Below are 21633 nucleotides of genomic sequence, written 5' to 3'. Positions count from 1 at the left end.
CTTATTGAGTAATGGGCCTACCCTGTCCTTGGTTTCCTCTTGCTTCTAATGTATTTGTAGAATGTTTTCATGTTTCCCTTTATGTCTCTAGCTAGTTTGATCTCATTTTGTGCCTTGGCCTTTCTAATTTTGTCCCTACATACGTGTGTTATTTGTTATATTCATCCTTTATCATTTGACCTAATTTACACTTTTTGTAGGACTCTTTCTTGATGTTTAGATCACTGAAGATCTCCTAGTTAAGCCAGGGTAGTCTCTTGCCAGACTTCCTGTCTTTCCTATACAGTGGGGTAGTTTGCTCCTTCGCCCTTATAATGTTTCTGAAAAACTGCCAATTGTCTTCAATTGCTTTTCCCCTTAGACTGCTTCCCATGGGATCTTACCTACCAACTCCCTGAGTTTGCTAAACTCTGCCTTCTTGAAATCCATTCTCTTTATTTTGCTGCTCTCCCTCCTACCATTCTTTAGAATCATGAACTCTTATCGTTTCATGATCACTTCCACCAAAGCTGCCTTCCACTTTCAAATTCTCAACCAGTTCCTTCCTATTTGTCAAAATCAAATCTAGAACAGCCTCTCCCCTGGTAGCTTTCTCCACCTTCTGAAATAAAAAATTGTCTCCAATACATTCAAAAAACTTGTTGGATAATGTATGCCCTGCTGTGTTATTTTCCCAACAGATGTCTGAGTAGTTGAAGTCCCCCATCACTACCAGGAACATAAGATTCTTATTTGCTGACTTGTCCTAATTTGCTGAAAACTGCAATATGATGTAGCTAATTGCTACAGATAGCAGTTTCTTACATTATTGGGTGTGTAAACGTGCTACCTGTAGCAGTGCTATCTGATAGAGCTAATTCCTACAGATAGCAGTTGCTTACACCATAGGGTAATCCACTGGTGGGCCGCCAGACTTTGTTTACATTTGCATGGCTGCCTGCACCTCCCAGTGATCACAGTTCCCGTTCCCAGCCAATGGGAGCTGTGGGAAGCGCCGGCCAGGCCCACGCCACTTCCTGCAGCTCCTATTGGCCGGGAATGGCAAACTATGGTCACTGGGAGCTGCAGGCGGCTGTGCAAATGTAAACAAAGTCTGGTGGCCTGCCAGTGGGTTACCCTGACAGGCCGCAGGTTGCCCACCACTGCCATAGGGTATGTGAAGTTGCTGTCTGTACGAATGCACTACCTGAAGCAGTGACAGGTCCTGCTTTGCTAGAAACTGCTCTCTGCTGTAACTAATTCCTACAGATAGCAGCTTCTCACACTCTAGGGTGCATGAAATGGCTATCAGTACAAATTTGCTACCTGTAGCAGGGAGAGGTAGTGAATTGTTACCATTAGCAGTTACTGATACATATGGTTGTTCTTATGTGCTGACTTGTCCTAATCTGCCAAAACTTGACGGTGTGGGATGGAAACATAAAGTGTTCAGCTTCCAAACAACCCTGCCTGGATTCATGTTAGTGGGATGCGGGAAATGTGGAGGATAATTTAAACTCTTAATTTCCTTAGGGTTCACTTTCAATAAACTTCTATGCTGGTGCGATCTCTGGCCATTACAGTTCATCAGCTCAGCAGGCAGGCACAGGCAGCAATGCACTTGTCCTGTTGCCTTGACTGAGAGAGGTTTCTGATCAAAGGGAGGGTAGATTTCAGCCAGCTCCTGGGGTAATAACCTCATTGGAGATGAAAGGGCTTGTTCAGAGAGAGATTCTGAAGTCCATAGAGTAAAGATGAGCCAGATGGGTTTGTCTCCATGCAGCTATATTTTATTCTCTGGGGGCTGGGTAGCTACTGGGACTAGGTATCAAGAGATGAATTCCTACTTCTTTCATTCCAGGAAACAGAGCACAAAAATTGGGTTGAACCATTAGTGATGATGATGAAGAAGAAGAAGCTGAAATCAGATCTATATTAGTTCATTGTACGTTATTCCACTCTGTTCAAATTCTCTATTCTGTCCTGGTCACATGGCAGCCCCAGTGCAGGCAGTGCCGCACTCCACTCAGCTGTCGGTGCTTTATAAGACAGGCATCGGTAGAAGCTCTGTAGAGGTTGATGGAATCCAGAAGTAGTTGTAGCGATGTAAGAATCAAGTCAGTGTACTTTGCTTTTTCAGCTGGCTTAACAAATGCTTCTTGTCTTCTTTATTTAAGGAGTCAATATAAGTGCCCTAATTAGCCTTTTCACATAGTTTGTCAGCATTGGCTTTGCTGATCAGTCTGGCAAACCAAGCCCCTCCACTTTTACTATAGAAATCCATGGTATGCCCACATCTTGAATACTGTGTGCAGTCCTGGTCGCCCCATCTCAGAAAAGTTATATTGGAGTTGGAAAAGGTACAGAAAAGGGCAAGTGCAATGATTAGTATGGAACAGCTTCCGTATGAGGAGAGATTAAAAAGACGGAGGGACTTTCCAGCTTGGACAAGAGACTACTAAGTGAGGTACATGATGGAGGTCTATAAAATCTTGACTGGTGTGGAGAAAATGGAAAGATCTCTCACATAACAGAAGAACTAGGAGTCACCCAATGACATGAATAGGCAGCAGGTTTAAAACAAACAAAAGGAAATGTTTCTTCACACAACACACAGTCAACCTATGGAACTTTTTGGCAGGGGCTGTTGTAAAGGCCAAAACTAGAACAAGATTAAAAAAAGAGCTAGATAAGTTCGTGTAGGATAGGTCCATCAATGGCTGTTAGTCAGGATGGGCAGGGATGCAACACCATGCTCTGAGAGCCTCTGGCTGAAGCTGGGAGTGGACGCTAGGGGATGGATCACTCAATAATTACCCTGTTCTGTTAATTTCCTTTGAAGCACCTGGCATTGGCCACTGTTGGAAGACAGGACACGGGGCTAGATGAACCATTGGTCTGACCCTATGTGGCTGTTCTTATGTAAAAATTAATTATAATATAATAAAAATGTTTAGGACAGAAATTTCCAACATCAGTCAAAATTGATCACTTGGGCAACACAGCTCTGTCTGCTGGATGCCTTGGCAGAGTAGGTGAGTTCACGTAAATACCATCTGGTTCTAAAGCCTTTCCGCCGTCCCTGGGTCATTGCTAGCTATCAGGGCAGAGCTCATTCAGACATTGCTTACAAATCATATTTTCAAATTATAAGGTTGGCCAACATTGCTGAAACCAATGTGCTGACCATGTCAGCAAAAACAACAGCTGTATGAGGAGGCTAGTCTTTGTTCAGACTTTTCAAACCTATTATACTTTTTCAGGTACAAGTATTTTATCATACACTGTATCTGCTTTTAGATTGTGTATTGATGTTTCAATTTCAATTTTCAACCAAGAACAAAATTGGCAGCACTGCATGTAACTAGTTGACCACTGGAGGGTGTTGCAGAGATGCGGGGAGCGGGGGGCAGTTTCACTGAATTAAGCCTCCTGCTGCAGCACCTCAGTAGGTTACATTAAAGAGGAGCAGGAGTGACAATGCTGAGAGGTGCTGTCTGTGGGAGGGGAGATTTAAAAAAAGCCCCTCTGCTCCCCCCACCCTGTTATTGCAAACCCTGGGGGCTCAGCCCTGGAGTAACTGTCACCCCCCCTGCCTGTGCTGGGGCTTTACCCTCTGCAATGCCTCACCCTGTGCTTAACTCCCTCTTCTTCCTCCCCCCAGCTTCCTCCTAACCCTGCCTCCAGCTGCTTGACCCCCCCATCAACTTCCGACCCCTGCTCAGACCCTGCCCGCCCCCCTGCACAAAGCAGCCCGCAGAATCCTGGGGCTAGTAAGGGCAGGGGGAAGGGCAGTGGCTTCATCAGATGTTACCGAGCATGTGCAGTTCATGCGCATGCTCAGTGCACACCCCAAGCAGCCGATTCCAGTGGGGAGCCGTGTCCTGCCCCGGCCCGTGGCGAGGCGGCGCCGGGACTCTGCCCAGCCCGGAGCGGGAGCGGAGCTCGGCCGGGCCGGGCCCGCTGGAGAAGCCCGGGGGGGGTCATGGCCGCGCGGGCCGCTGCCCAGGTAAGGGCCCGGCGGGCGGGCGGGGTCCCTGCGCTGCGCCCCCCGGACCGAGCCCCGCGCGGGGAGCGGCGGCGCCGGGGGCGGGACCCCGCCGGGTCTCTCGGGCGGCAGCTCGGCCCAGGCCTGGAGCCGGAGCCCCTGGCTCCCGCCCGGGGTCCCCACGTGGCCCGGCCGGGCGGGGTTGGGGGCGGCGCCCGGCTCCCAGCGGGTCCGAAACCCCCCGCCCGGCAGTCGCCTCTGCTCCCCCCCCGCGGGAGCCAGGCTCCCCCAGCGCTCGGGCAAGCTGCTGCGCCGGCTGGTGTGCGCGGACATGCAGCCAGCTCTGGGGAGGAGAACGGCTTCTCAGGGCATGGCTAGTCGGGAAAGGCCCCGCGTCTCGGCCGCGTGCGTGGGAGGTGCTATTTACCGGGCAGGGGTTGCCCAGCTTTAAAGTAACAGGACACTAAAGCTCGTCTGTATCGTGATGCCACTGAGCCAGGCTTTCGACAAGAGGCCAAAAGGCCTCACAACTGTGCATAATGCTGCTCTGGATACCCCAGATACCCCATCTGGAGCACTGTGTCCAGTTTTGGGACCCACACTACAAGAAGGATGTGGAAAAACTGGAGAGTCCCGCAGAGGGCAACAAAAATGATTAGGGGGCTGGAGCCCATGACTTATGAGGAGAGACTGAGGGAACTGGGATTGTTTGGACTGCAGAAGAGAAGAGTGAGGGGGGATTTGATAGCTGCTTTCAACTACCTGAAAGGGGGGTTCCAAAGAGGATGGAGCTCGGCTGTTCTCAGTGGTGGCTGAGGACAGAACAAGGAGTAATGGTCTCAAGTTGCAGTGGGGGAGGTTTAGGCTGGATAGTAGGAAAAACTTTTTCACCAGGAGGGTGGTGAAGCACTGGAATGGGTTCCCTAGGGAGGTGGTGGAATCTCCTTCCTTAGAGGTTTTTAAGTTCCCGCTTGACAAAGTCGTGGCTGGGATGATTTAGTTGGTGTTGGTCCTGCTTTGAGCAGGGGGTTGGACTAGATACCTCCTGAGGTCCCTTCCAACCCTGATATTCTAGGACTCTAGTCTATGTAAATCAAGAACTGAAACCATTTAGTAGATGTGGAAAGTCAGGTGAGATGAGTGACATAGAAGACAGCTAGGCCCATAAAACCTGAGGGTGGGGCTATTTCAAGACTGTCAGTGATCCCTATCAATATGAGAGATCTCATTCCTGAATACCTGGCCCATTCTCTAACTTTTATAATAAAAATTTACAAACTGCCATTGCGGTAATCCATAGATCATCAGTTGCAGTATCAGGCCAGTACTGATTAAATGCACAACGCAGCTCCATAGATTCCATGGAATTGTTTATAAAATTCATAATACACAATACCAAAGGATTTACAGAAACCTTCACCTAGCTGCCCCACACCTATAAACAGCACAACCTCAACTAACATTTATTTCCCTCTTCTGCATGGGATGGGGCATGTGGCTCCAGCACCAGTCATGACAGATGCACTCTTGGGTGGTTGGTGCCAGTTCAGATATTCTGCAGTATCTTGAGGTTACTCCTGGCAAAAAAGGTTCCCCCTTCTCCTTGCAAACATTGTGCAGAGCACAGCAGGCCACAGTAACGTAGACCACATTAATGAATATGGTTTTGAAGGCAGTGCAAATGGGATTTCAATCTGCCAAAAGCACATTCCACCAGTATCCTACAACTGCGGAGTGTGTGGTCGAACCCTTCTTTGTCAGGTCCTATGAAATCGGGCTAAGGTTTCATAAGCCCTGGCGATGGGGTAAAGCAGGGTCCCGTAGAATAACTGTGAGGACAGTGTATAACAATGTCATGCAGTGGGACTAATGTCCCAGCTTGTCCATGACAGTAAAGTCCGGATCTCTGGAACACCCTAGCGCAGGGGTCGGCAGCCTTTCAGGAGTGATGTGCCGAGTCTTCATTTATTCACTCTAATTTAAGGTTTCGTGTGCCAGTCATACATATTAACATTTTTAGAAGGTCTCTTTCTATAAGTCTATAATATAGAACTAAACTATTGTTGTATGTAAAGTAAATAAGGTTTTTAAAATGTTTAAGAAGCTTCATTTAAAATTCAATTAAAATACAAAGCCCCCCGAACCAGTGGCCAGGACCTGGGCAGTGTGAGTGTTACTGAAAATCAGCTTGCGTGCCGCCTTTGGCATGCATGCCATAGGTTTCCTACCCCTGCCCTAGCGTCATGCATCCCGCCAGTGCATCCCACAGTCAGGTCCATGAATCTATGGTGGACCAGAGCCTGCGTAATGATGGAGTGTATGTACTTGTGTGCTCCCTGCAGCGAGCAAACAATAGGTGCATGAGTTCCATCAGTGGCCCTGGCACAATTTGGAAAACCCGTTCTCTGAAAGCTGATAATTATGACAGGAACGTTTGCAATGCCCATCAACTTTGGGTGCATCACAGTCCTGGTCACCTCACAGACCTCTGCCACAGCCATCCCCACAGTTGATCTGCCAGCCTCAAATTGGTTAGCCACAGACCTGTAACAGTCAGGGGTAGCCAGCTTCCTGAAGTCTACTGTGACCTGTTTCAGCACAGGCGTGGCCCCCCTTGTGCATGTGTCCTGAGTGAGGGGCAAGCTGATCACAAACCTTCAGGGACATCTGCTTCTTCATCCCAGGTCTGCATGATGATGGGATCCCACCAGTCTGTGCTTGTGGCCCTGCTCCAGAAGTGCCTGTCTGCGTAGGGGGAGTCTGCATCTAACGCAAAAGACATGATCAGCTGGCATGTCTGTACACCCCTCTGGGAGGTGCCTTGGGCAGGTCAAAAACTGCCATGGAAATGTCCACCAGCATCTCACAGATGCTCCGCCTGTGACGGGAAACAGGGCTGACAGTGTGAGGTGGAGAAGTTCTTTCACCGGCTCGGGATCCACATCGGTTCTGGCTGCAGGGAGCGTGCGGACACAAAATGGCTTCGCTGGATGTGTTCGTGGGCTCAAAACACCCAGAATGCTTCTTGCCAACTCCCATGAGACAGGCAGACAAGTTCTCCCACAACCCACAGTGAAACAAGCCCCAGAGCCTCAGCTGGCAAGGGAGCTAGGAATCCTGGGGTACAGTAAAAAATGCGCACAGAAGCTGGTGTTCTGACTCATGGATTCTAAGGCCAGGAGGTACCATTGTGATCACCTAGTCTGACCTGTGGGACACAGCCCAGAGAACTGCCCCAAAATGATTCCTAGAGCAGATCTTTTAGATCCAGCCTTGATTTAAAAATGGTTAGTGATGGAGACTCCACCAGGACCCTTGCTAAACTGCTGCAATGGTTAATTACTCTCACTGTTAATATATGTATATTCCATCTTATTTCCAGTCTGAATTTGTTTAGCTTCAGCTTCCAGGCGTTGGGTCGTGTTCTACCTTTCTCTGCTAGGTTGAAGAGCTCATTGTTAAATATTTGTCCCCTGTGTAAGTACATATAGACTGTAATCAAGTCTCCCCTTAACCTCTCTGTTAAGCTAAATAGATAGAGTGAGAGACTCAAAGAGCTCAAAGGCAGGTTTTCTAATCCTTTAATCATTCTCATGGCTCCAAACCTTCTCCAAGATATCAACATCCTTCTTGAATGGTGGGCACCAGAACTTCACACAGTCTTTCAGCAGCAGTTGCCAAATACAGAGGCAAAATAATCTCTCTACTCTTGCTCGAGAGTGCCCTGTTTATGTATCTCACAGCGTCACAGGCTTAGGTCTGTGTATTGTAGGAGGGATGCACCAGGATAATTGTGAAGCCCAGGTTCCCATTGCAGTGTGGACGGGTTTGGAAACACGGAGTGCTCAAGCCTGGGTCCCACAGATCCGGGCTTAGCGTGCAGTGTAGACATATCCTGTCTGGCCATTTCTAGCTGCAGCTGGCTATGCCTGACTGGGACGTGACCACAACTCCACTATCAATTTCTGTCTGTTTACACAGGGTTCAGAATGGGATGCAGATTCATGGCATTTGCTGCCTCCAAACCCCTCTGTTGTCCTCAAACAAAGGTCAGTGAGAGAAGCTCATGATCAGACTACAGAGTGTTCTCTGGGGACGGTGATGGCAGCAGTTCAAGCAGTGGAGAGGAAAGTTAAGTCATACACCATGCGATTGCTGAATCTGGAGAGGAGACTGGGGAGTTCTGAGAAGAAACTAATAGGCTGCGAGAAAACAGCAGTGGAGTTTGATATCAAGCTGGAGAGTAAGTGGGCCATATTGGGAACTGTGATCCAGGAGAATAATCTGTTGCAGAAGAGGCTGGAGAACTTGGAGAACCTGCTGAAGAACAGGAACTTCTGGATCCTGCGACTCCCCCCAGGCGCTGAGGGGGAGGTGCCCAAGGTAACAATACCATAGAAGGTTAAGACGGGAAGGGACCTCGAGAGGTCATTTAGTCCACTCCCTTTCTCTGAGGCAGGACTAAGTGTTATCTAGACCATCCCACACAGGTGTTTGACTAACCTATTCTTAAAAGCCTCCAAGAACAGAGACTCCAGCAGCAAAAATAAAGCCCAACCTTGTGTCAGCTGTATTGAAAGGGCCTTGCATATATGGCAGGTAGGTTCTGAAGTTCAGCATCATGTGATGGTTAATAATGAGTGAACTGTCTGATTTGTGCCTGACCAGCTCTCCATGCTGTTTCCTCATTCCTTTGAGGCTTAGGCTTTGTCTGCACTAGAGACCTTAGAGTGGCACAGCTGTACCTCTGTAAGGTCTCCGTGTGATCACTGTGCTGATGGGAGAGAGCTCTCCCGCCAGCAGAACCACCCCAACGAGCGGCAGGAGCTATGTCAGCAGGAGAGCGTCCTCCACTGAGTGTGCTGTCCACTCTGGCACTTCTGTGGGTGGTGTGTGTGTATGTGGTTTTTTCACACCCCTAATTGACAAAAGTGCTAGTGTAGACATGGCCTTAGAGTGGTAACTGTCGTTTAGCACATAAATCTCGGGGCCACGTAGCACAGCTGGTTATGATTTGTGTAGCCTTTGGCAGCTCACCTAGGATAAGTACAGTGGAGTTTCCAACTTGAGTTGATTGAGGGATAGCTCAGTGGTTTGAGCATTGGCCTGCTAAATCAGGGTTGTGAGTTCAATCCTTGAGGGGGCCATTTAGGGAACTGGGGTAAATATCTGTCTGAGGTTGGTCCTGCTTTGAGCAGGGGTTGGACTAGATATCTCCCGAGGTCCCTTCCAACCCTCATATTCTATGATTGCCAGCTAACTAAGTCAGAGAGCACATTTGTACACACTAGTCTAGACACTGTGTAAACGGGAGTGGAGCAGACCTTTGTGGTATGTATTGTGTTCATGTTCACAGGCCCCATCCAGGGTGGGGCTCCATTGTACAAGGCACAGCAAAGACATATAGTAAAAGACAAACGTTCTCTTGCGTACCTTCATCTTCAATTCAAGACCGTTATTTGTAATTGCAGCAAAAAGTGCTGAATGTGCAATGCGTGTGATTACAGGTGCCGGTGACGTTTGATGACGTCTCCGTCTATTTCAACGAGCAGGAGTGGGAGAACTTAGAGGAATGGCAGAAAGAGCTTTACAAGAACGTGATGAAAGAGAATTATGACACCCTGATCTCCCTGGGTAGGGCTCGGGTTTTACTTGTATATTTCCAGCTCTGCTAGGTACCAGGTTGGCTGCCCCCACCTTCCTTTGATTTCTGGTGGTCAGCACTGACAGCCAGCGGAACAGTTCTCAGTGATCAGATCCACACGCTCTCTCATTTATAAGGAGAGCATGAGATACACAGCGATGGTTCTGATCTCTGTCTCAAGTGCTTTCCAGTGATACATGCACAGACTTTCAGGGCAAAAGGGATCATGGTGATCATCTGGCCTGACCTCTTGTAACACAATTCAGGAATTGCTGGGTGAAGTTCCATGGCTTAAGCCTGATAATTCGTGTATGAACCAGATCCTGTCTTTTAGAACAACATCCAGTCCTGATATAAAAGGTGCTAATGATGGAGAATCTCCTACGTCACTTGGTAGAACATTTATTTATTAATGTCCGGTCCCCATAAAGAAACCTGCTAGGTTCCTTGTGTGGTCTGTGATGTAAAATCACCTTTGTCAAAGTCTGTCTCTCAGGTAGCAACAGTAACTTTACAGTCTGTTCAGAGGGGATGATCCCCACTTCTGAAGAATGGTCTATAGAGACTGAAAGAGCATATTCTCCTGCTGATTCTCCAGACACCTCCATGTCGCAGTAGTTTCTGTGTCCCTTCCCCAGACAGGCACATGCAGCTGATAATACATGGGTCAGAAGACCAGCTCTTTAAATGATTATTGAAACAAAATGTTTCCTATTAATAAAGCCAGTCCCCTTTTGTAAGATCTCATGTCGTGATCTGGTTATGTGGGCTGGCTGCAAGCTTGAAAATAAGCAAGAGGTTTGGCTTGTACAGCCCATGAGGCATCAAGGCCCCTTGCATATGTGAATCCTTGAATTCCCGTCTTCTAGGAAAAAAATCCATCTCACCTGTGTCGCTTTTGTGTAGGAATCCTAATAAAATGTTTGCCTCTGTCCAGCTCGCCCACCACTTCCAGTGATTTCAGGAGCTGGCTTAAAATCACTTATAGGTCTGTGTAAAAAGAGCTCAACCAGTTATGAATGAAACATGCTGTCTCTTAATGTCCTCTCCTGTGAACAGATTATGCTGTTTCCAAACCTGACATCCTGTCTCAGATTGAGCGAGGGGAAGAGCCCTACCTAAGGGATCAGCCAGGCTCTCAGGATAGATTGGGAGAAAAAGATCAGAGTGAAGAGCGATCAGAGGAGAATGAAGCCCCTATAGACGCCTGTCCAGGTGAGTTATACAGGGTGTCCCAGCATGCTTCACGATGGCTGTCCCAACCCCATTTTTTTTTTCAGGAAATCTAGCTGTGCAATGCTACCATTGGTAGCAATGTTGGGAGCACTAGAGTGGACAGGGTTTGGGTGTTTAGACCACTGTGTCATTTAGGCCTGCTCTGATTTTTTTTTTTTTTAGACAAAGGAAATGCAGTAGATCTAATCTACCTGGGTTTCAGGAAGGCATTTGATACACATCACATGGGAGATTACTAGTTAAATTGGAGAAGATGGGGATTAATATGAGAATTGAAAGGTGGATGAGGAACTGGTTAAAAGGGAGACTACAACGGGTCGTACTGAAGGGTGAACTGTCAGGCTGGAAGGAGGTTACTAGTGGAGTTCCTCAGGGATCAGGCTTGGGATCAATCCTGTTTAACATTTTCCTTCATGTCCCTCGCACAATAAGTGGGAGTGTGCTAATAAAATTTGTGGATGACACAAAGTTGGGGGCTATTGCCAGCACAGAGGAAGACCAGAATATCATACGAGAAGATCTGAAGGACCTTGAAAGCTGGAGTAATAGAAATGGGATGAAATTTAGTAGTGCCAAGTGCAAGCTCATACATTTACAGACTAACAACAATTTTTGCTATAATCTGGGGATGTATCAGTTGGAAGCGACAGAGGAGAAAGACCTGGATGTATTGGTTGATCACAGATGACTATTAGCCGTCAATGTGATGCAACCATGAAAAAGCTAATGTGGTCCTAGGGTGCATCAGGCGAGGTATTTTCAATAGAAATAGGGAAGTGTTATTGCCATTATACTAGGCACTAGTGAGACTTCATCTGGAATACTGTGTGCAGTTCTGGTCTCCCACGTTTGAGAGATGAATTCAGACTGGAACAGGTGCAGAGACGGGCTACTAGGATGATCCAAGGAATGGAAAATCTACTTTACGGGAGGAGACTCCAGGAGCTTGGCTTGTTTAGCCTAACCAAATGAAGGCTGAGGGGAGATATGATTGTTCTCTCTAAATGCATCAAGAGGGATAAATACCAGGGAGAGAGAGGAGTTATTTAGCTTAAATGCCAGTGTTGGCACAAGAATAAATGGATACAAACTGGCCATCAACAAGTTTAGGCTTGAAATTAGATGAAGGTTTCTAATCATCAGAGGAGTGAAGTTCTGGAACTGCCTTCCAAGGGGAGCACTGAGGCAAAAAACCCAAGTTGTATCAAGACTGAGTTTGATAAGTTTATGGAGGGGATGGTATGATCGGACTGCCTAGAATGACACATAGCCAGTCTGTGACTGCTAGTTGCAAAAATCCCCAGCAGCCGGAGATGGGACACTAGATGGGAAGAGCTCTGAGTTACTACAGAGAATTCTTTCCCAGGTATCTGGCTGGTGGTTCTTGCCCACATGCTCAGGGTCTAACTGATCACCGTATTTGGGGGCAGGAAGGAATTTTCCCCGGGTTATATTGGCAGAGACCCTGGGGGGTTTTCAACTTTCCTCCGCAGCTTGGGACACGGGTCACTTGCTGGTTTGAACTAGAGTGAATGGTGGATTCTCTGTAACTTGAAATCTTTTTAACCATGATTTGAGGACTTCAGGAGTTTAAGGGTTAAGAGGTTATGGGTCTATTTCAGGAGTGAGTGGGGGAGGTTCTATGGCCTGTGATGATGATGTGATCACACTGGTCCCTTCTGGCCTTAGAGTCTATGACAGGGGTTGGCAACCTTTCAGAAGTGCTGTGCCGAGTCTTCATTTATTCACTCAAATTTAAGGTTTCAAGTGCCAGTAATACATTTTAATGTTTTTAGGTTTCTTTCTGGTCTATAATATATAACTAAACTATTGTTGTATGTAAAGTAAATAAGGTTTTTTAAATGTTTCAGAAGCTTCATTTAAAATTAAATTAAAATGCAGAGCCCTCCTGGAACAGTGGCCAGGACCTGGGCAGTGTGAGTGCCACTGAAAATTAGCTTGTGTGCCGCAGGTTGCCTACCCTTGGTCTATGAGGTAGATCTCGTGATAGGAATACAATGGGGTTATGTGTGATTGTTGCAAGGAAGAATGTAGAAGAGTCCTCCTGGAAAAGGGATGGAGAGAGAAGTGGGGCGTAGAATGGAATAAGGACACAATAGTTCGGGACTCACTCACCTTGTTGACTGACAACACAAGTGGGGTCCCCTCCTCCAACAAGAGGCTTGGCAGCGAATAAGCTGAACTGCTTGTGTGTATCCAAGTTGTTTGCTCGCTCCAGTAGAGGTGGGTGAGTTCCTGCAGATGGGAAGCACTGAAGCGAGCAGGTGATGCATATGGGAGCACAAGGACTCAACTGGAGTTTGATTAAAAGATGAGGAAAGGAGGTTGTTGTGGGGAGCACTGGGGAGATGGGCGGAGAGAACGGGGAAACGAGGACTGTAGCAGTTGCAGGGGTAATGGGAACATGAGACTGGGGTGGCTTCAGGGTTATAGTGAACAGGCTTGGAGAGAGCAGTGTGAATAGGCCAAAGGTGTGACCCTAAGAAGGTGGCAGAGTAGATAGGATTGCTAAAGAGGGATGACTGGGAAGGAGATGGAAGATGGTCTGAAGGGTCATGAACTTGGCTGCTGATCCCATGGCAAGAGGAGAAGACACTGATGGGGTGAGATGCCCCTGTTTCATGCTGGAGAGTGGTGGAAGGGGGAAAGGAGAGTCCCCAGGAGCTCGCTGGGCAGCAGCAGCCGGAGCTTTGCAGGCAGAGGGTATTTCAGAATGTTGTTAGCTGGGGTGTGTCCCTGAGGAGGGATGATGGGGTCACGTACCAAGTCTCGATGATGTGAAAGTTGGTTTTTTGAATGGAGGAAGTGGAGGGATTTCAAATGCAGGGTCACACGGGAAGGTGGGTGAGGGGCGTGGTGGGGGCTGAGAGTAGTAGTGGTGAAGAAGGTCAATAAGAGCTGAGGATGCAGGGGAAAGGGCAGCAACTGAAACTGAGAAGGTGGAATTTGGAGTTCCAGTATCCAGAGGGACGTCGGTGGCCCTCCCTTACGGACATCTGGGTGTTTGCTGGTCGTTTTCCTGCATGTCTTTGCTCCAGTCCCAGCTAGTTCTTACACTGACCCGTTCCCTTTCAGAACATTTCATGGCTGATTAACTTTCAGCTTCCTCTGGAGTTTCGGGAACATGTTTGAATCCGTTCAGAGTGAGTCTCATCCATCCAAGAATCAGCAGAGGGCAGAGAAAGGGGGCCAGACCTTTCAGAAGCCTTGTGTGTGTCCAGCATGTAATGAAAGTTGCTCTTTTTCCTGTGGACAGAATCTCCTGTTTCTATCACGGATATTTTATCGTGGGTTATACAAGAGGAGGAGCCCTGTGAGAACAATCAGCCAGGTCTGGAGGAGAGACCAAGCCCTACAGAACACAGCACCGGTGAGAAACAGATTAACCCAACAGAATCCTGTGATTTCTATGGTTCTACCTCTTTTCTGCATATGGGACGTCACATGGTCCCGTGCATTCTGTTCGCTCTGTTACAGGCTTTTCTGGTGCCTTGGGCAGCTTCTTTATCTTTCTGCTCTGTAAAATGGGGAGAATGATTGATGTATTCCTTCCCTTGTAAAGCGCTTTGAGGCCCACCACTGAAAAGCACTGTGTAAATGTTTGGTGTCACCAGCTCGTGATGTGCTGCCTTTCCTCCTGTGCTAACTGAGAGAGAGAATCATAATTCTGTTGATGTTCTGGTTTGCAGAGATCATGAGATCAGAAAAGTGAAAAGCAAGTGTTGCTAGATGGCACATCACTGTAAGAGGTGGTAGGGCAGAGAGGTGAGATGGGGGGAGCCTGACTTACTATCTTGCAAGGCCCTAGTGCTCTTCAGGTGTGGGTCAGTGTCATCAGTGGACTTGCAATTTGTGGATCAACAACACAAGAGAGAACACAAGAACAGCCACTCTGGGTTGGACCAATGATCCATCTAGCCCAGTGTCCTGTCTTCTGATGGTGGCCAGTGCCAGATGCTTCGTTCCCTCTGAACAGAACAGGGCAATTTTGAGTGAACTCTGCTGTCGTCTGCTCTCAGCTTCTGGCAGCTGGAGGCTTAGGAATACCCAGAGCATGGGGTTGCATCTCTGACCCTCTTGTCAAATAGCCCTTGATGGACCTATCCTCCATGAATGTATCTAATTCCTTTTTGAACCCCGTTATACTTTTGGCCATCACAACATCCCATGGCAACGTGTTCCACAGGTTGGCTGTGGACTGCATGAAGAAATATTTTCTTTGGTTTGTTTTAAATCTGTTGCCTATTAATTTTCAGGTGACCTCTTGTTTTTGTGTTATGTGAAGGAGTAAGTAACATTTCCCTATTCACTTTCTCCACACCATTCCTAGTTTTCTAGACCTCTGTCATATTCCCCCCATAGTCATCTCTTTTCTAAGATGAACAGTCCCAGTCTTTTTTCTCTCTTACATGGAAGCTGTTCCAGACCTGTCATCATTTTTGTTGTCCTTTTCTGAACCTTTTCCAATACCAATATCTCTTTTTTGAGATGGGATGACCAGAACTGTATGCAGCATTCAAGGTGTGGGTGTATCACAGATTTATAATGCTGCATTATGACTTTTTCTGTCTTGTTATCTATCCCTTTCCTAATGGTTGCTAGGTATCAGCGGGGTAGCTGTGTTAGCCTGGATCTGTAAAAGCAGCAAAGAATCCTGTGGCACCTTATAGACTAACAGACGTTTTGGAGCATGAGCTTTCGTGGGTGAATACCCACTTAGTCAGATGCATGTATTCACCCACGAAAGCTCATGCTCCAAAACTTCTGTTAGTCTATAAGGTGCCACAGGATTCTTAGTCTGAATCTGTAAAAGCAGCAAACACGGCTACCCCTCTGATACTGCACATTGAGCAGGTGTTTTCAGAGAACTCTCCAGAATGACTCCCAGTTCTTTCCTGAGTGGTAACAGTTAATTTAGACCCATCATTTTGTATGTATAGTTTAGATTATTTTTTCCAGTGTGCATTAAGGACATAAGAACGGTCACACTGGGTCAGACCAAAGGTCCATCTAGGCCAGTGTCCTGTCTGCCAACAGTGGCCAATGCCAGGTGCCCCAGAGGGAATGAACAGAACAGGGAATCATCAAGTGATCCATCCCCTGTCGCCCATTCCCAACTTCTGGCAACAGAGGCTAGGGACACCATCCCCACCCAGCCTGGCTAATAGCCATTAATAGACTTATCCTCAGTTACTTTACACTTACCAACGCTGAATTTCATCTCCCATTTTGATCCTGTTTTTTAAGATCCCTTTGTAGCTCTTCGCAGTCATCTTTGGACTTAGTAAATTACTTGAGATAGTTGTCATCTGAAAAACTTGCCAGCTCACTGTTTACCCCCTTTTCCAGATCATGAATATATTGAAAAGCACAGATCCCAGGGGGACACAGCTATTTATTCTCCATTGTGAAAACTGACCATTTATTCCTACCCTTTGATTTCTATCTTTTATCCAGTTACTGATCCATGAGAGGATCTTCCCTCTTATCTTATCACTGCTTAGTTTGCTTAAGAGCCTTTGGTGAGGGACCTTGTCAAAGGCTTTCTGAATGTCCAAGTAAACTATATGCACTGGATCCTCCTTGTCCACGTTTGTTGACCCCCTCAAAAAGTTCTAATAGATTGGTGAGGCATGATTTCCCTTTACCAAAGCCATGTTGATTCTTCTCCAACATATCATGTTCATCTATGTGTTATTTACTATAGTTTCAACCAATTTGCCTGGTGCTGAAGTTAGGCTTACCGGCCTGTAATTGCCGGGATCACCTCTGGAGCCTTTTAAAAAAATTAACAGTATATTAGCTATCCTCCAGTTGTCTGGTGTATAGAGGCTGATTTAAGTGATACATTAACTACCCCAGTTAGTAATTCTGCAATTTCGTATTTGAGTTCCTTCAGAACTCTGGAGTAAAGATAGAGGGCAAAGGAAGTTTAGTTGGCAAGTGTGCTGGGTTCCCTCCCAACCCTGTTGTGGTGTAGGGGGAGCTGGCAGTGATGTTATGGTTCAGGGAGGTTGACTAATACTTTCTATTAGAAGATGCTGTTTTCAGTTGCTGGAGCAGAGCGGGCAGGTGTCGGAGCCAGGGAGGGGGGCATAATGCATGTGCACAAGAAGGCTGAATGAAAGATTGCACGGGCAACGTTACTTCTGGCATTTCTAACTTACAAGTGGTTGACTTTGCAGCCTTCGCATTCTTTTAACGTAGTGGGGTTTTTTTGTATGGAAATTCATTTCTACAGGGTGAAATTCATCTCCTGTGCAGAGGACCCCAGTACAAGATCTATGCATAGCTTAACCTGTGCTGCCCATGTGCACATCCTCTGGGACTGTCACCCTCTGTTTTGCACAGCTGATACAAAGACACAGTCCCTGCTCCAGAGAGCACTTTATAATCTCCTTGCAGACATTGCATACAAAAGAAAACACGGGGATGGGAGGGAGGGAGGATGAGGGTTACCTGAGTGAGATCACATGGCTGCTCTCGGAGGGTTTGAACGGAGCTTGCTGGGTTTGCCAGAGTTACACATTTCTAATGGGAAACTAGTTTGCCTGCAATATTCAGCACTTAATGCTCATGTTAGTGTCAGAATGGCAGGTGCAAGGTAATTGCAGAATCTGCAAACTCCACTTTCTTACTCTTTATACTTTCAGTAGGATCTGAAAACATAACATGTCTGTACTCTGTGTGCATGTGTATTTTATTTCTCTATACATATTTTGTTTTCTGATTCTACAGAAAGTATAGAGGCTGCAGAAGAGAGTGTCATTTGCAAGTCCTGCATTTACCGTGTTCCTGCAAGTTTTTTCAGTGTGTCTGCTAAAGTCTTTCCTTTTCTACATGCTGAAATAGGCTAAAATATGGTGCCCCTCCCCTTCCCTGAAGTGCACGTTGCCAGACTCCTTGACACTCCCTTTCTGCAAAGAAACCCGCCCCGTTGGGACCCGAGTGTGGCTCAGAATTGTCATGAGTCTTCAAAGGACTCTTGTGTCCCAAGAGAATGAAACGAATAACCTTTGTGTTGCTGGTTCATTTCAGGAGATGGCCAGTTAATGACAAAAGAAACCAGGTGTGAAGGAGATTGTGAACCTGAAAATCTGGAGGCAGAGGGGGAATTATCAGGAAAAGCCAGAGAGAAGGTCCTCCAGACCTTGGCTGAGGCTGAAAGCCAGCTGTGCTCTAAGATGCAGCGGGCAAACCCTGAGAAGAAAAGGTTATGTGACTCCACTGACAATGAGAGTGGCTTAAAGGCTCTGAGAGTCTGCCAGCGGAACCGCCCGAGGGACAGACTGCACCCTTGTACGGAGTGTGGGAAGAGCTTTCGGCTGAAGATAAACCTTATCATTCACCAGAGGAGCCATGCAAACGGAGGGCTGTACGAGTGTCCTGAGTGTGACATCAGCTTCGCTTCCAAGCAGCATCTTGCTCTGCACCAGCGGATCCACACAGGAGAGAGAGCCCTAGCGCCTGGACTTGGGGAAAGCCGCGATCTGGAGCGGAGACTCTGCCCAGGAATGGAGTCCAAGGGAACCGTCCGCAGAAGCACAAGAAGCAAATCCAGCATCGGGGAGCACCAGCCGAGCCACACCGACGAGAGGCTGTACATGTGCCGCCAGTGTAAGAAACGCTTCTCCCAGGAGACAGATCTAATGAGGCACCAGAAGACTCACAGCAAGATCTTCCCAACGTGCACCGTGTGCTGGAAGACGTTCACTTGCTCCTACAACCTCCGCAGGCACCAGATGGTCCATTCTGGAGAACGGCCGTATCGCTGCCCTGACTGCGAGAGATGCTTTGCCCGCAAGATGAACCTCTTGCGGCACCAGAGGGTCCATGCCAGGGAGAAGATCCTGAGGATGCAGCGAATGCACCAACAGATTGCCCGGCATCCGCCGCCCTCTGAAGCGCCGGGGCAGCCGCTGCAGGGAGAAGCTGCCAGCTGCCAGTCCACAGAAGCCTTCACGGCTCACCAGACAACACACCCAGGAGAGACGTGATCACTGCACCCACTGCAACAAAAGCTTCCACTGTGCCCAGTCCTCAGTTACCAGTACAGATTTCACACTGGCGAAGGGAGGGGCTTCCCAGCTCTCAGTGCACCGGGGAGAGCCCAGCCCCACTGGGTGTAAGAACAGGAAATAAGGCAGTGGCCAGCGAGGACTGATAAATTACCACTTGGGAAAGGATGCAGGAAGTGCTAGGTGCTGTTCTTTGGCCTGGGTTGTGCAGGCGATCAAAGCAGATTATCATAATGGTCCCTTCTGGCCTTATCCAGGGAGCGATGCCCAGCTGAGCATTGTACAGCTGCCTCTGAAATGTTAGGGTGGCTGGAGTCTCAGAGAAACCGTGTTAGCATCTAGGTGGAGCTTGGAACTGAGGGGACCCGTCTGAACTGTGGAGAGTCCACAGGTCGGATAACTGGGGCTTTCCCCTCCTGGGGAACGGAGCAGGAGGGAGTGCTTGGAGGCCAAACTCTGCACTCTCGCCCTGTCTGCTGTTGTGTTTCAGTATGTGGGAGATTGTTTATCTGCTGGGTGGATTTGTTAATAAAGGGACTTATGATGAATTGCAGTTGTTTCTCATGTGCTCCTAGAGCCTCTTATTCCAATGATATTGATGATGATATTCCTGATGCCGTAGTCCTCAGACGTCAAAACTTTTGTTGACCACAGCGATCTAAGAGATTAATCAATACCAGGGCTGGCTCTAGGTTTTTTGCCGCCCCAAGCAAAAAAAATTTTGGCTGCCCCCGGCCCTGCCCTGGGCTCCTTGCCGCACCCCCCTGCTGCCCCAGCCCTGGGCTCTCCTCCCCACCGCCCCAGCCCTGGGCTCCCCTCTTCCCTCCACCATTGCCCCTCCCCCCACATCTCTGCTGCCCCAGCCTTGGGCTCTCTCCCTCCCCGCCCCCACCTGCACCCTCCTTCCACCGCAGCCCAGGGTCACTGGTCACTTGCTCCCAGGGTGGGTCATTTTAGATGTGCACAGAACACAGACAGGATTGGTTCCCATATGGTTACAGAGCTGCAGTAAAGTGGAACAATTTTCAGCTTGTGTGATTGGAGGATATCCGGATGCATATTATAAGACTGTCCTCCATAAATGAGGAAAAGTTGAGGTGCCTATGTTGTTCTTTTGTTCCACTCTTTCTTTCTATGGGGAATTTGCCAATGCAGTATCACTGTCTTCCTTTTAAACAAACAAAAAAAGGCGTCTATCTTCAGGGCTCAGATGTGCCCTGGAATCCTTCCCAGGGATTCCTGTAAAGCTCCACAGCAGCTGCTGTCATGGCTCAGCAAGGAATTGCTTATGACTTATGAGGAGAGGCTGAGGTAACTGGGATTGTTTAGTACGCATAAGAGAAGAATGAGGGGGGATTTGATAGCTGCTTTCATCTACCTGAAGGGGGTTCCAAAGAGGATGGATCTAGATTGTTCTCAGTGGTATCAGATGACAGAATAAGGAGCAATGGTCTCAGGTTGCAGTGGGGGAGGTCTAGGTTGGATATTAGGAAAAACTTTTTCACTGGGAGGGTGGTGAAGCACTGGAATGGGTTCCCTAGAGAGGTGGTGGAATCTCCTTCCTTAGAGGTTTTTAAGGCCTGGCTTGACAAAGCCTCAGCTGGGATGATTTAGTTGGGGTTGGTCCTGCTTTGAGCAGGAGGTTGGACTAGATGACCTCCTGAGGTCCCTTCCAACCCTGATTCATAGATTCATAGACTCTAGGACTGGAAGGGACCTTGAGAGGTCATCGAGTCCAGTCCACTGCCCTCATGGCAGGACCAAATACTGTCTAGACCATCCCTGATAGACATTTATCTAACCTACTCTTAAATATCTCCAGAATGGAGATTCCACAACCTCCCTAGGCAATTTATTCCAGTGTTTAACTACCTGACAGTTAAGAACTTTTTCCTAATGTCCAACCTAAATCTTCCTTGCTGCAGTTTAAGCCCATTGCTTCTTGTTCTATCATTGGAGGCTAAGGTGAACAAGTTTTCTCCCTCCTCCTGATGACATCCTTTTAGATACCTGAAAACTGCTATCGTGTCCCCTCTCAGTCTTCTCTTTTCCAAACTAAATAAACCCAATTCTTTCAGCCTTCCTTCATAGGTCATGTTCTCAAGACCTTTAATCATTCTTGTTGCTCTTCTCTGGACCCTCTCCAATTTCTCCACCTTTCCTGAAATGCGGTGCCCAGAACTGGACACAGTACTCCAGCTGAGGCCTAACCAGTGCAGAGTAGAGCGGAAGAATGACTTCTCGTGTCTTGTTTACAACATACCTGTTAATGCATCCCAGAATCACGTTTGCTTTTTTTGCAACAGTATCACACTGTTGACTCATATTTAGCTTGTGTTCCACTATGACCCCTAGATCTCTTTCTGCCATACTCCTTCCTAGACAGTCTCTTCCCATTCTGTATGTGTGAAACTGATTGTTCCTTCTTAAGTGGAGCACTTTGCATTTGTCTTTATTGAACTTCATCTGGTTTACCTCAGACCATTTCTCCAATTTGTCAAGATCATTTTGAATTATGACCCTGTCCTCCAAAGCAGTTGCAATCCCTCCCAGTTTGGTATCGTCTGCAAACTTAATAAGCGAACTTTCTATGCCAACATCAAAGTCATTGATGAAGATATTGAACAGAACCAGTCCCAAAACAGCCCCCTGCGGAACCCCACTTGTTATACCTTTCCAGCAGGATTGGGAGCCATTAATAACTACTCTCTGAGTACGGTTATCCAGCCAGTTATGCACCCACCTTA

At 47.6% G+C, this 21633-nt stretch overlaps 2 protein-coding genes across 3 annotated transcripts in view; both read left to right on the top strand.

The window, feature by feature from the left end:
• LOC115645274 (zinc finger protein 774-like) overlaps nucleotides 1-21633 on the top strand; it is a 79937-nt gene that overhangs the window by 32000 nt on the left and 26304 nt on the right. The gene's annotated exons all lie outside the window — the stretch shown is intronic.
• Nucleotides 3891-19439, top strand: LOC115645280 (zinc finger protein 398-like). Of its 2 annotated transcripts, XM_030549683.1 has the most exons (6): nucleotides 3892-3988; nucleotides 7949-8350; nucleotides 9475-9601; nucleotides 10671-10826; nucleotides 14125-14238; nucleotides 17907-19439. In XM_030549683.1, the coding sequence occupies exons 1-6, from the start codon at nucleotides 3965-3967 to the stop codon at nucleotides 18863-18865; spliced, it is 1782 nt and encodes a 593-aa protein (XP_030405543.1). In that variant the 5' UTR covers nucleotides 3892-3964; the 3' UTR covers nucleotides 18866-19439. The 2 variants fall into 2 exon arrangements, with proteins under 2 accessions (XP_030405544.1, XP_030405543.1); XM_030549684.1 differs by lacking the exon at nucleotides 14125-14238 and having other exon boundaries at nucleotides 3891-3988.

The sequence above is a fragment of the Gopherus evgoodei genome, chromosome 2 (assembly GCF_007399415.2).
Source record: "Gopherus evgoodei ecotype Sinaloan lineage chromosome 2, rGopEvg1_v1.p, whole genome shotgun sequence".
Lineage (NCBI taxonomy): Eukaryota > Metazoa > Chordata > Testudines > Testudinidae > Gopherus > Gopherus evgoodei.
The sequence above is the reverse complement of the archived record's forward strand: the minus strand, read 5'-3'. Positions and strand labels throughout refer to the sequence as shown.

What these genes read in the sequence shown, in the direction of transcription:
- LOC115645280 (XM_030549683.1), top strand. Translation starts at nt 3,965, where the DNA reads ATGGCCGCGCGGGCCGCTGCCCAG. An exon ending in CCGCGCGGGCCGCTGCCCAG is followed by an intron (nt 3,989 to 7,948) that starts GTAAGGGCCCGG and finishes CTGTTTACACAG; the next exon opens with GGTTCAGAATGGGATGCAGA. An exon ending in CTGAGGGGGAGGTGCCCAAG is followed by an intron (nt 8,351 to 9,474) that starts GTAACAATACCA and finishes GTGTGATTACAG; the next exon opens with GTGCCGGTGACGTTTGATGA.